Raw genomic sequence first — 12,435 nt, forward strand, 5'->3', positions numbered from 1 at the left:
CTCTGTGTTAAAGCCAACTGGGGCTTCATGATAGAACAAATCTGGGCAGTTTAGTGTCAACAGTAAACCTACTAAGAGCTGTACCCTGGCATAGCAACTCAGTGAGTGCTGAGGAAACAATGGCGCTTATCACAGTCACACTAAGGCCTCCAATTCTCACCCCCACAGGAGTATCTCTGGGGTGCTGACAGTGTCCTCTTCCCAAAACATCAGGTCAAGCCTGAAAATCCTATTTTCAGCCATTCTCACACCGGAGAGGACGACAGAAAGGCAACACTGTGATTCAGTGGAAAGTTAATAGCAAGAGTAAACCTTACACAACCCTAAGCACACAGCAGAGGTTCAAGTGGGCAGAAAGACTGTGAAGCTTCCCTTTCCTTTGTGGAAGACCCTGAAAACCAAAAAGCCTAGAAAGAGGAGCATGTGAAAAGCTGAAGCCACAACAGGCCCCCATCCATTTGGCTTTCCACTTACCTAAGTGAAAAGTGCTGGTGTACAGCAGGAAAGTCTGGTGTGTTGGTGTCGAATCAGCCTATGGAGGCAGCTCTTGGTGACAATGCCCTTGCTGTGCCTGGAGGGCGGTGCTGCAGGACCAAGAGGTCTGGAGGTCTGCTCAGCCCTTCTGCCTGCAAATGTTCCCGTGTGTCCCCAAGGCCAAGGCTATGCAGTTGGCCAGGGATGGAGATGATCAAAACAGACTATGATCTGTTTCTAAAATGCAGTGCACCGTTTCCTGTGTGGCAAGCCTCAGAAATACCCAAATTAGATTCAGAAGAGTATAAAAAGCTGCCTGCTAACAGAATGTGCAAAAGGACTGTCACACTCACTGTGAACTTGGACAGCAACAGAATTAGAAGGCAGCAGCAAAGAAAACTGCAGCTAAAAAATACCCACATTATCCTCTTTTAATACATATTGTTGAAATGAACGTTTTCAAAGCTGAAGAGATGTGAGCCCAGATGCTAGCACCGTATGTCTTATGCAATTTCTGATTACGAACAAACAGCAGCATACATATAAGGGAATGTGAAATGGTAGGGATACAAGCCCAACTGGTGTCCCCATATGCCTTATGAATTCCATTTTTAGGGACACAGCAGCACATAGCATTAGAGGTACTTCTTAACCATCTCATTTATAGAGTGGAGCTGTTTCACTGAAGAATGCACAGAAAAGGTCCATAAGGAGCACAAAACCAGCTGCATCCAAACCCAGTGACGTGATTCCACTGCAGTGCTTTGATCAGGAACCACTCTGCACCAGAATATTCCCTGAAGGAGGGATGATGCTTGTTTGCCATTAGGCTCCTTACTGATGTGGTTTTTAAATGCAACCACCAAAAAGCCATTGCAGTCAGAAAATGCCAACTTACCTTTGCTTTGGCAAACTGCTCCTACCAAAAGCTTTTTTGGGTCCAGAATGGAAGAGAGATGACCCGAGTGCCAGGGCAGTGGAGAGGTGAGTTCTTGCCACTTCTGAACATCAAAGTATGGTCTGAGCTTGGCTGGTCCATGGTGTGGAGAGTCCTTCACCAACAGTCTGCGGATGTTTCTGCAATACAGCTCTTCCTCTCCTGCTTTTTGGTTGCAGCAGAACCACCTCTAAGGGAAGGGAGTGAACTGTAGGGATTCCTGGTTAATTGTGAAAACAGAAGCAGTTGACAAGAACCATTTCCTATGCAACCAAAACGATTCTAGAGCAGAGATCTAAAAAAATACCCCCACCCACTAAATAGGAATGAAAAATTATTTTATTTAAAAATACATTATACAGCAGAGTGTCTCTTGTTTTGTTTTATCACTGCTGGTTCACAAAGATCATATGGTAAATTGAACCCAAATATTTGACTGGGAAAGATCCTGAGAAAGAGACCAGTTACAAGCTGATGATATACAGTACACTGAAAAAAGAGTCATCTCTTTTAACATAAAAGAATCTCTTGGTAATCTTATAAATCAGATCTAAAAAAATGCAGGTTTACTACCATGCAAAAATGAGTGAAGATTTCATTTAAACCTGCACATGGAGAAATCATTAGTACCTTGGACCCTAAATAGCTAGACTAAGAGAAGGGTAAGTGCCTAACATGGTGCTACAAACTTTGGACCTACTACAATTGTGTAAACACAGTTGATAGTCTAATAAAGGCAGGGTCTCAATCACCTAAGTAACACTGTTGTAGCTAAGGGCTCTATTCTTGGACTTTTCTCACCACTGATGTGTTTCTTTCTTCTCTAATTCTCAGCTCAGCGCAATGACTTTGTGAGATACGCTCTACTGCACTCAAAGGCGACTTGGCCTTGCTCTCTTTGCCAAACACTATTTAGGTAGCTGTATTTTAGTGAAAGCAAAAGGTTCAAAGAAGAATTCAAAAAGCAAGTCTTACCTGGATGACTATGAGGGAATGCATTAAAGTTCATCATAAAAAAATCTATACCTGATTCTACAGCCTCATGCTGCAAACATCTTCTAACAATAAGGAATGCCCAGGAAATACACTGCCTTACGGAAAATTTAAGGCCTAGAATATTCAAGAGCCTGCACTGAACATTCCTGTTTCTCAATGTGTCTCTAAGTGCCAGCACTGTACCAGCTGTTGGAAAAATTCCTGGAAGATGTTGAGAGCATCTTCAGCATCTACAATGTTCAGATCCATTCGGTGCTCCAGTTTTCTAGGACAGCTTCACTATGAATAGTCAAGCAAGGCTGTCTTTTGGAGAGAAGGCTCAATTTGCTTATTCACAACCAGAACAGAGATCCAACAGCATTGCCTGAATGGGAAGAAAAACCAATTGCACAGACTGACAGGATGGTTTTGCAAGAATCTGGCCCTGAAACACAGAGATAGAAAGATTTATAGAGAGAAAATCTGCCTGTCCTGGCCACTGAGGCTGAAGGAAATGAACAAAACCAGTTTGTTTTTTCCATTACTTCTCCAACAGGAAAATGGAGAACAGAAACTCATCTGCATGTTTCTCGCTAAGCCAGTGACACTCATCTTAATACCCATTATCCCAGCACAGTATCAGGGTGTACAACAGATACAAGAAGATGCAGCCTTCCTTGATCATTTGTTGAAATTATTTATCCCATCAGATTCGCCGAGCTAAGAATAGAGCCCTTAACCTTTTATGGGCTAGCATTAGTAATAAAATAGGTATCAATGATCAAACTTCCTATATTATTTTCATTTCTTTTAACCTAGATACATACATACCACCCAAGACATCCAAAAACTACAAAACAACAATTCAACTACAATTATGTCAGGAAAATATCCAAATAAATAAACTTTTAATTATGATACAATACTTACTACAGTAAAAATTGGCAATTTTTCTTTTTCTCTTCAAAAGCAGAAGCACCAGTCTTACATATAACATACTGTTGGAATGATATCTTACATGGAATACAGCGGAATACAATGTGCAAACAGCATTTTCATACAGAACGTAGTATCTGTCTAGTTTATACACTGAAATCACCTCAAATGGAAACAGGTTCATGCTGAATTGAAAATGTAGAGTTGAAAAACCAAAGTCAAACCAAAATATGAAGTGCTGCTGGAATAGGTACATTAAAAACAATGAGAAGCCAAAAGAGAATTAGTGCTCAGGTTGTCCCATCCCAAAGTAAACAGTTCATCTTTTTGCTAGGAAGTGAGTGACACTCTGAGATTTCAGACCTCTTCGAGATGCCGGTATCATGTGAATGATGGAGAAACCAAGTCAGAGACAGGACTTCTAAAAACTTCTGGTTTTGGGTAACACCGCAATTATCGTGGGTGGGCTGTGAAAAGAGATGAAGTCCAATGGAGGGAATAGACCTCAGCGTCAACATCATGTAACTTCTGCAAAGGCCGTGATGTGGTTCTATGGGTTAAAGAAGAAACAAAGAGATAAACCCCAGAAACCCCACAGGCAGGCAGCAGTTGCCATTGCGACAGTCCTTTTGCCTCTTTAGGGACAGCTTTATGCTTCAAAACTATTGCAGGAGGATGGAAATCAAACTGGTTCTCACTGCATGCTCTCACTCACTCCCACTGCAGCTTTTTGTTAACTGCTGAAAGGCTGGCTAGGGAAGTGTGCTCAACAAAGTCATTGGGTGCAATGGTTCTACAGGATTTTAGCTTTAGATGGCTTTCTTTTTAAATTAAGTGACAATATGAAAAACAGAGTTGGCTGGACTTGTACTGCTACCTTAGTCATCATTTATAGCAAAATCTCTAGAAATTAAAATGACAGCTTCTGACAGATTATAATATTCTATTCCAATATTAATAAAATCATGGCATCCCAGACTGGTTTGGGTTGGAAGAGATCTTAAGATCACCCAGCTCCAACCCCATGTCATGGGCAGGGACACCTCACACTAGAGCAGCTTGCTCCAAGCTCCTGTGTCCAACCTGGCCTTGAGCACTGCCAGGGATGGGGCAGCCACAGCTTCTCTGGGCACCCTGTGCCAGCGCCTCAGCACCCACACAGGGAAGAGCTTCTGCCTTAGATCTAACCTGAACTTCCCCTGTTTCAGTGTGAACCCATCACCCCTTGTCCTATTGCACTCAGCCATTGAGGACTCATACTCAAAATTTCTATTGCAGAATCACTACAGTGTCCTCTTCCTTTGCAATGTTATTCTCTCCTCTTGCCTTCAACTGGACAATTCTTATGAACACAAAGAATGTGCAATACACTATGAGCACCTACACACCAAAGCTGCAGCATCCTGTGCTGTTTGCCATGCTCTAACCTAAGCGATTGCCTCTGCAAACATTTGGTAGGTGAAGACTCAACTGTCCAGTGATGTGCAGGATCCATAGGAACTGGATGTTCCTGTTCGGCACACAGTGACCTTGACTGCCACCATCTTTGATTAAACATGCAGCACATGGAATGAATCAAGGGAATCTTGATGTTAAGCCATGTGTTTGTTTCCCAGCACAAAAACACACAGAGGGAAACAACACCATGCAAAGCACTGATTTGTGTCATCACCTCCCCTCCTGGAGCAGACCAAAGTCAGAAAAGAGGAAGTGTAAGGTGAAGAGGAAGGGGGATGTAGATAACCCAGTGGGAGTGGGAAAGATCTCCCTTTTTTGCTTAAGAGCAGTTCAAAGTCCTTCAGAAAATCCCTTATCACATCCCATAGAAAATGCTGTGGAGAAGCAGCAACCACCACACACTTTTCTGTTTCTCAGTTCCTCTTAAACCTGTCTGGGTATTTTCTGTCACCTTTCCTAAGAGAACACCACTAAATAGCAAACATCTATGTACATTCTTCTCCAAGAGCGAATTGATCTATTCTAAATGAATCTTTAAACCACAGCTAGCAGACTCGCCAAAAAGCATCAGAAAAAAAGACTTTTGGTTCAAATGGTTGCAGTGGTGACAAATGCCATTGTTTCCAGGTTTTGATTCTGCAGAAGAAAAGCAAAATTAGATTTCCTAATTAGAAACCAGAGCATTCACATTTCAAAGCATTTTAGCTGGCTGGCCATCTTCTGCTTTCAGTACAGGGAAGATGACACATTGGGTCAACCTCAATGACTCCGGAGTCCCTCTGAAGCTATTAGGATGTTTTCTTCACAGTATTTACTTTCTTTTTCTCCTTATTTAGACCTGAAAATCCTCCTGGCAGCTTAAACCAGCATCAGTCTAAAAGTACTCACTGTGCTGGGTAAGTAAGATGGTTTACAAATGAAGAACTGGAGGAATAAAAAGTCATCCTTATTTACTCAAACCAATTCTTGCATGGCCTGCTGAATGTTCTTTAAGCAACACACATTTGTCTGTGATGCAGTGAACCAAATGCTCCTTCATGTAGCATTAATGCAGGACTAGATAACTATTACTTAGGAAAGGAGAATGTGGTTCATACTCCTGCCAGCTATACTTCCAAAATAGGCAGGACACCATCATTGGAAGGACATGCAGAGCATGGGCTATAACACCACAATAAACCTCAATAAACCCTCAGGAAAAACTGCTTAAGCTGCCACTCATGGAGCTATTAATTTGGACCCTTGTGAACATTTGTCAATTCATTTCCAATGGACTCAGCAGGGCAATGCATAAGTAGGTCAGAATTAATCAGTTGCTAATGGCAAGAATCACTGTTACAGAGTCATGCAACTGTCTGAAAATGGTGCTTTTTTGCAGATGTTATCTCCAGCAAAACTACAACTAAGCTTTGCTAAGACTCTTCACAGGCAAAACCCCAAACTAACAGCATCCCCCTTGAGTAACAACTGCATTTCACCTCTCTTACTATGCTCTTTTGTTTCTGCTTAGATTTACTGTGGCAAAGTTCAGTGTGAGAGATGAACCAGCATCAGCAGATTTACACAGATGCAGGGGACAAGCAACAAACCCCATCCATAAGACCTCAGCTGCTCCAATTCCATCAAAAATGATTTTCCCTATAGTATTCAAAAGAATTGGGATGTGCTGAGGATCTGCTCAATGGCAGCAGTTTCCAGGCATGCCAGCTTTTATAATGAATAAGAAATAATATAGCAAATGGACAGGATCAGCTTGGAGTCAGCACTGTGTGAACAAAACATGCTTCAAAGCCATGCTCTCACATCACCACCATTAAAAAGGAAAGCTAAAGGCTAAAGCCTTCAGTGCAGGCTTCTGGGGGGTAATGATCCAGACCTGTATATCTTCTGGTAAGATCTTAAATGCTAATTTATCATAGGACAATAATCATGTTATACAATTATCTGTGTCAGCAAAGTATATTTGATGCTTTTAGTGGACATATCACGTTTTTAGGAAAGAGAATGAGTTCAAATGAAATTCCCCATTTAAAAGGTGGCAGACCTGCACTGAATGCTGCCCCACACTGCATCTGCCTCTGCTTCAATTCCACACACACACACATATGTTTATTGCCTTATATGAAGATGTTCAAAACGGTCCATTCCTGATATCCAGGAGAAGAACCTAAGGATGCGTGCTTTGAGGGGATTTTGTTGCAAAGGATCTTCTTGATTGTTACTAATGGCTTGATTCTGTAACACCTACAACACGTACATTTGAGGATGTCACACTGAATATATTGTTCCATTTTCGTGTTTTATTTCATTTGAACATCAGATGTGGTGAGCGAGGTTTGCATTCAAACAGAAGTAATTCTTGTACAATCCCACAGAAGCAGATTTAAGCAGAAGGGTAGGACATGAATGCAATTTCAAATGCCTGACATCAAAACAAAATTGCTTATGGTCTTTTCTGAGCTGCCTCTCTTGGGTATGTGTTTCTGTATGTGAAACAATGCTGTATTGTATCTCCTTTAACAGACTTAGTCTCAAGAGAGAAGCATTATGACAACAGAAAGCCTCCTTATAAACTAATGTAAGCACACAGATGCTAGTCAAGCAGTTCTGAGGATACACATACATGTACTATACCACTGCACGGATACCTATATACACACAACAGTATTTAGATGCTTCTCATCTATTTTGAAGCAACAGAAACAGACACAACCCCTCTCACCCATTTGCCCACAGTAAGAAGAGCTAAAACATCTTTGTGTTTTGCTTTTAGGCTGTGAGCTCAGTGAGAGCCCCAGGGACCAGACCAGACTAAAGAGGTCCCACTGTGTGTATACACGTGCGCATACCAGTGAAAGACGTAGTACCAAACTGGTTAAGACCAAGGAAAAAGCAGGTAACAATGAGATTAAGTTAAAAATACCCTTTTCTGACACTGTGATGAAATTGTTCTGTGTCTCATGCATAATCGAGATGGAGTGAATAGAAAAAAACATTGTACCTTAAAAATAGAAGGGTAAACCTTCACCAGTCATAAAATATTACCAGAATCCATTGCAATATCGATACTTCCTATTGTTCAAATGTTTTATCACCACCACTGCCTTTGGCACATGCACAATAAAACAAGAATTATAGTGTCAAACGCAACAAGCCAACCCTGCGAGTCACTTGCAATTGCTATGATAGGCAATAAGAATGTCATGTGAGGAATTCCAAATGATTACCACCATTAATACAAGTTGGAAATGGTTGAGAGAGACATTAAAGAAGACACAGAGAAAGCACCTAAACTGTCTTCTGCTTCTAGTTCAGTGATGCTAGAGTCAGTGCTATAGGTGCAGTGTAAGACACCTAACTCATTGTAACAAGGAACAGTGACTGTGTTTGGGAATGTGGTTTGGGCATTGCTGACAGAAGTAGCACTTAGAAGGAATATCAAGCAGAGATTTTGGGGATAAATGCAGCTTAGCTGTCAAACAGAACACTGCAAAGAACCCACTGTGCAAGTAAGTAATACTGAGCAGCTACAGAAAGCACTGATGATCAGACACAGTAATGTGCCATCACCCTACAGGAGAAGAACCACAGTGCCCCTCCTGACCCAACACTTCCTAACCCAACCTCTCATCCCAGTATTCTACTTACTGCCTCAACCAGTCCTAAACAGCTCCATGTTCCCTTTGTATTTGATTTTTATAAAGGTAGAGTATTTAAAAACAAAAAACCTCAAAGGCTAAGAGACTCAGCAGCTATGACAAGATGTGCATGAGCCCTCTGTAACCCCTGGCCAATTTCAAGTGACTTCAGTATGAACTAATGTCAGTCTGCCCTGGAACAAAACCCAGACAAAATAGGTTACGACTGCAGTGGATGAAGCTAAACTTTCAGCTCTTCCAGGAACCACCCAGAATATCCTTATTTCCCAGTAACTCTTGCAAAAGAATAGGAGTCCCTAACCTTGACTGATGTAGCAAGAACGCATCCATTCCGTAGGACAGCACCAGCTAACTGAAACACAAGTTGACTTGTAGGAGATTAAGAAGGTCAGAGACAGAGGAGAAAAAGGAGCAGATGGATGAGTGATGAGGCTGCTTGGCTTTCATTCTTTTCATTAATTCTGAATATGTCTGCCTTGCTGAGCCAGCTCTGGCAAGGGTTCTTCAAGGAGACATAACGCAACGAGTACCCATGCAGAACATCTTCATCATCTGCATGCACCACAATTAAAGACAAGTGTCATGCAAACAGTGATCTACCCATGTCATCAACCAGCAGCAGCTCAATTCAGAATATTACAAGTACACTTATTCCTATTTCAGTGCACTTCAAATGTAGCTCTTGACCTCCACCAGAACTCAGACAGTGGTGGCATGGTCAGCATGACAAACATGCCAAGAGCATTCATTATCCAGCAGGAAAAAGCACTGGAATAGCAAGTATCAGATCTGGAAACACAACAATAAGCTGCTTCCAGGTCTGTGTGATGTACCATGCATGTGCTTATATTCATTTACAGGTAAACTTCTAATGAAATTGCAATGAGTGAGGTCCCATCTGGTAGGAACATCTAACAAAGTTATTCTTTAAGGCAGCATCTTTGACTTGCTTGCTCCCAGTTGCCCATATGGTTATTAAATACCATTAAGAGATGTATTATCTCATGCTAGCACTGCTTTGCACGTGATAACTTCCATCAGTCAGGATCTGTGCTATTCTTAGTAGCTAATTTCTGACAGAAAGCTGCCTTTGATACTGGCACAGGAACTTGCAGGCTGAGAATAAGGAAAAACAGAGTTTCAGTAAGCCAAATGTAAATGTATGTGCATTCAGAATGTGGAACTGGAACAGCCCTAACTGAAATGTAGTGAAAAGTAACTTGCACATGGCTAAAGTCAGCAAAGGCAAGTAGCACACAAATTATTTAGCACCCTTCTCTCTCCAGAGGAGAAAAAAGGATGCAAAAAAAGAAGGAAGCTAAAAAAGTAAAGACTAAGTTAATAACTCTTGTAGTGATGGTAGTTAATGGAGGTGGCTTCATTTAGACTTCAGTTCTACATAAGTGTTATTCTTAGTGCCTTTCATTTAACAGGGTCTGGCTTCTATCTAAAACTTTAGAAGCAGCACTGGGGGAAAAGGAAACATTCCACAAAGCCTCAACACCCGAATCACTCCCATCAAGTAACCTTTTCATCAATTATGTGTTGATTTTTGAGAGTGAAAAGAGCAGCAAGCATTTTCCTACAACCAGCAAAGTCTCCACGTTATCAACTTCTCATCTCACCCTCTCTATCTGGAAAGGAGACTTTGCAATATGGAAAAAAGATGAACCCCTACACTGAGATCTCACCAAGTGTAACACCCTGATGACAGCCCCCACTTTAAATCTACACAAAAAAGTTCCATGGCAGCCAACACCTACCCTCTGCTGCCACAGAAATATGGGTTTAGAAGGAAAGAAGCTCATTCACATAATGGAGTCCCTGGGCAGTTCCCAAATCATAGAATCCCAGACTAGTTTGACTTGGAAAGGACCTTAAAGCTCATCCAGTTCCAACCCCTACCACAGGCATGGACACCTCACACTAGAGCTCCTGTGTCCAACCTGGCCTTGAACACTGCCAGGGATGGGGCAGCCACAGTTTCTCTGGGCACCCTGTGCCAGCGCCTCAGCACCCTCACAGGAAGAGCTTCTGCCTTAGATCTAACCTGAACTTCCCCTGTTTCAGTGTGAACCCATCACCTCTTGTCCTATCGCTACAGTCCCTGATGAAGAGTCCCTTCCCAGCATCCTTGTAGCCCCTTTCAGACACTGGAAGCTGCTCTGGGGTCTCCATACAGCTTCTCCAGGCTGAACAGACATCATCCTCAAGCAGAGCAAGCACAATTCCTGCCACCACGTTCCCACACTACCCCATAGCTTTCCTCACAACACCTCAAACTTGCCTAGGCAAAGGCTCAGGAAAAGATCTTGCTCATCATGAGCAAAAGCACATCAAATTAGGTAGAAATACTAACTTAATGTGAGGTCTGTATCACAACCTCCCCCCCCCAAAAGACAAACAGCAAGAGAATGTGCGTCTATTGCCTCTGCTGGTTTTTGAACCTCAGAAATGGCTGCTATTGCAGGAGAGCCTAGTATGTAAATAAGACATGCTCTTCTTAATGCGGTATGTCCTAAGCCAACTGACAGCTTGTTTTGTTTTGACATGTTACAGAAAGCTTACTGAATGGGTGATTTGGAAGATACACATTCATCTTCTAAATGCTTGTTCAAGCAAATGAGACTCTGACCTCCTTATGACAAGGTATCAACAGAAGGAGCTTAGACACATCTGGTTCAAAAAGCACATTATATCATTTGGCAAAGAGATCTTCTTTCCCTTCAAGGAAAGGAAAAAGAAACTCAGAGCTAGCAGCACTGCTTCCTGAAGGACAACTTCCACCACTTCCAGTGACTAAGACAGAATGGAAATGGTTAAAAAAAATATTCATATTAAACATTTTTATTCATATTAAACACATGTTTAATATGAGTAAAGTATTAGGAGTAATTTGGATTTAAAAGAATGCCACAAAAAACATACTTTTCGTGCCCAACCCAGTGTAGAATTGTTTACTATCTTCAAACAGCGGAGTAACAGAAGAGATTTTGAGAAATAATGACAAATACAGTCATTAGAAAATGGAGAATTGCTTTCAAGCTTTGTTTTAGTAGCTCAAACACTCCTCTAGTAAAAATGACTAAAATGTTTTATTTGGTTATGCTATTTCAGTGCTTCTCGGTTCATGAAATTGTTCAGACAATTTTACCTAGCACTTGCATAGTAAAACATCATGGAATCGTAGTAAGGTTGGGGTTGGACAGGTCCTTAAGATCAACCAGTTCCAATCCCCCTGCCATGGGCAGGGACACCTCACACTAAACCAGGTCACCCAAGGCTCTGGTTTGGGTTGGAAGAGATTTTAAGATCACCCAGCTCCAACCCCATGTCACGGGCAGGGACACCTCACACTAGAGCAGCTTGCTCCAAGCCCCTGTGGCCAATCTGGCCTCGAACACTGCCAGAGATGGGGCAGCCACAGCTTCTCTGGGCACCCTGTGCCAGCGCCTCAGCACCCTCACAGGGAAGAGCTTCTGCCTTAGATCTAACCTGAACTTCCCCTGTTTCAGTTTGAACCCATCACCCCTTGTTCTGTCACTAACATCTTCAAAAAACATACACTTTCATTATAGGAAGCCAGATTTTTAACACATCACAATACTCATGCAAAAAGTCTTGGTGTACACAGGAGGCTACCATGAACATGTTCTAGTCCAAAATCCCATTTGCCTTGGCTGGAGACCATGGCTTCCGTGCAGATACTGTAGGCCCCATGTTACTCCCTATTATCACTCTGTTATTATTCACTACATTGCCCTGCTAGAGCAGATGTCAGATCCCCCACACTGCAAGGTGGGTGCCCTGCCCTGAAGCCAGCATGAGAAAAGCCTCACAGCCCCATAGGTCCCCTGCATGACCCCGATGACGTTTCCCGAAGGAACAGGATATATGCCACTCATACTTGAATAGCACAACCCCTTGGGCTCAGGGGTTCATTTTCCTTCTAAGCATTTCAAGCTCTGTGGACTCTTGGCCAAAGCATTAATCAAA

At 42.2% G+C, this 12,435-nt stretch overlaps 1 protein-coding gene across 4 annotated transcripts in view; it reads right to left on the reverse strand.

The window, feature by feature from the left end:
• Positions 1-1,732: 1,732 nt before the first annotated feature.
• The window catches only part of PLPPR5 (phospholipid phosphatase related 5), a 67,249-nt gene continuing 56,546 nt past the window's right edge, over positions 1,733-12,435 (reverse strand). For 2 of the 4 annotated variants that reach the window (XM_031053471.1, XM_031053470.2), the window contains one exon: positions 1,733-3,872. In XM_031053471.1, coding sequence (XP_030909331.1) covers positions 3,840-3,872 — 33 coding nt within the window. In that variant the 3' untranslated portion in view covers positions 1,733-3,839. Of the gene's footprint in view, positions 3,873-6,896; positions 7,025-12,435 lie in introns of all 4 variants that reach the window. The other 2 variants (XR_004081238.2, XM_034064370.1) reach the window with 2 other exon arrangements.

The sequence above is a fragment of the Melopsittacus undulatus genome, chromosome 6 (assembly GCF_012275295.1).
Source record: "Melopsittacus undulatus isolate bMelUnd1 chromosome 6, bMelUnd1.mat.Z, whole genome shotgun sequence".
NCBI classification, from domain to species: Eukaryota; Metazoa; Chordata; class Aves; order Psittaciformes; family Psittaculidae; genus Melopsittacus; species Melopsittacus undulatus.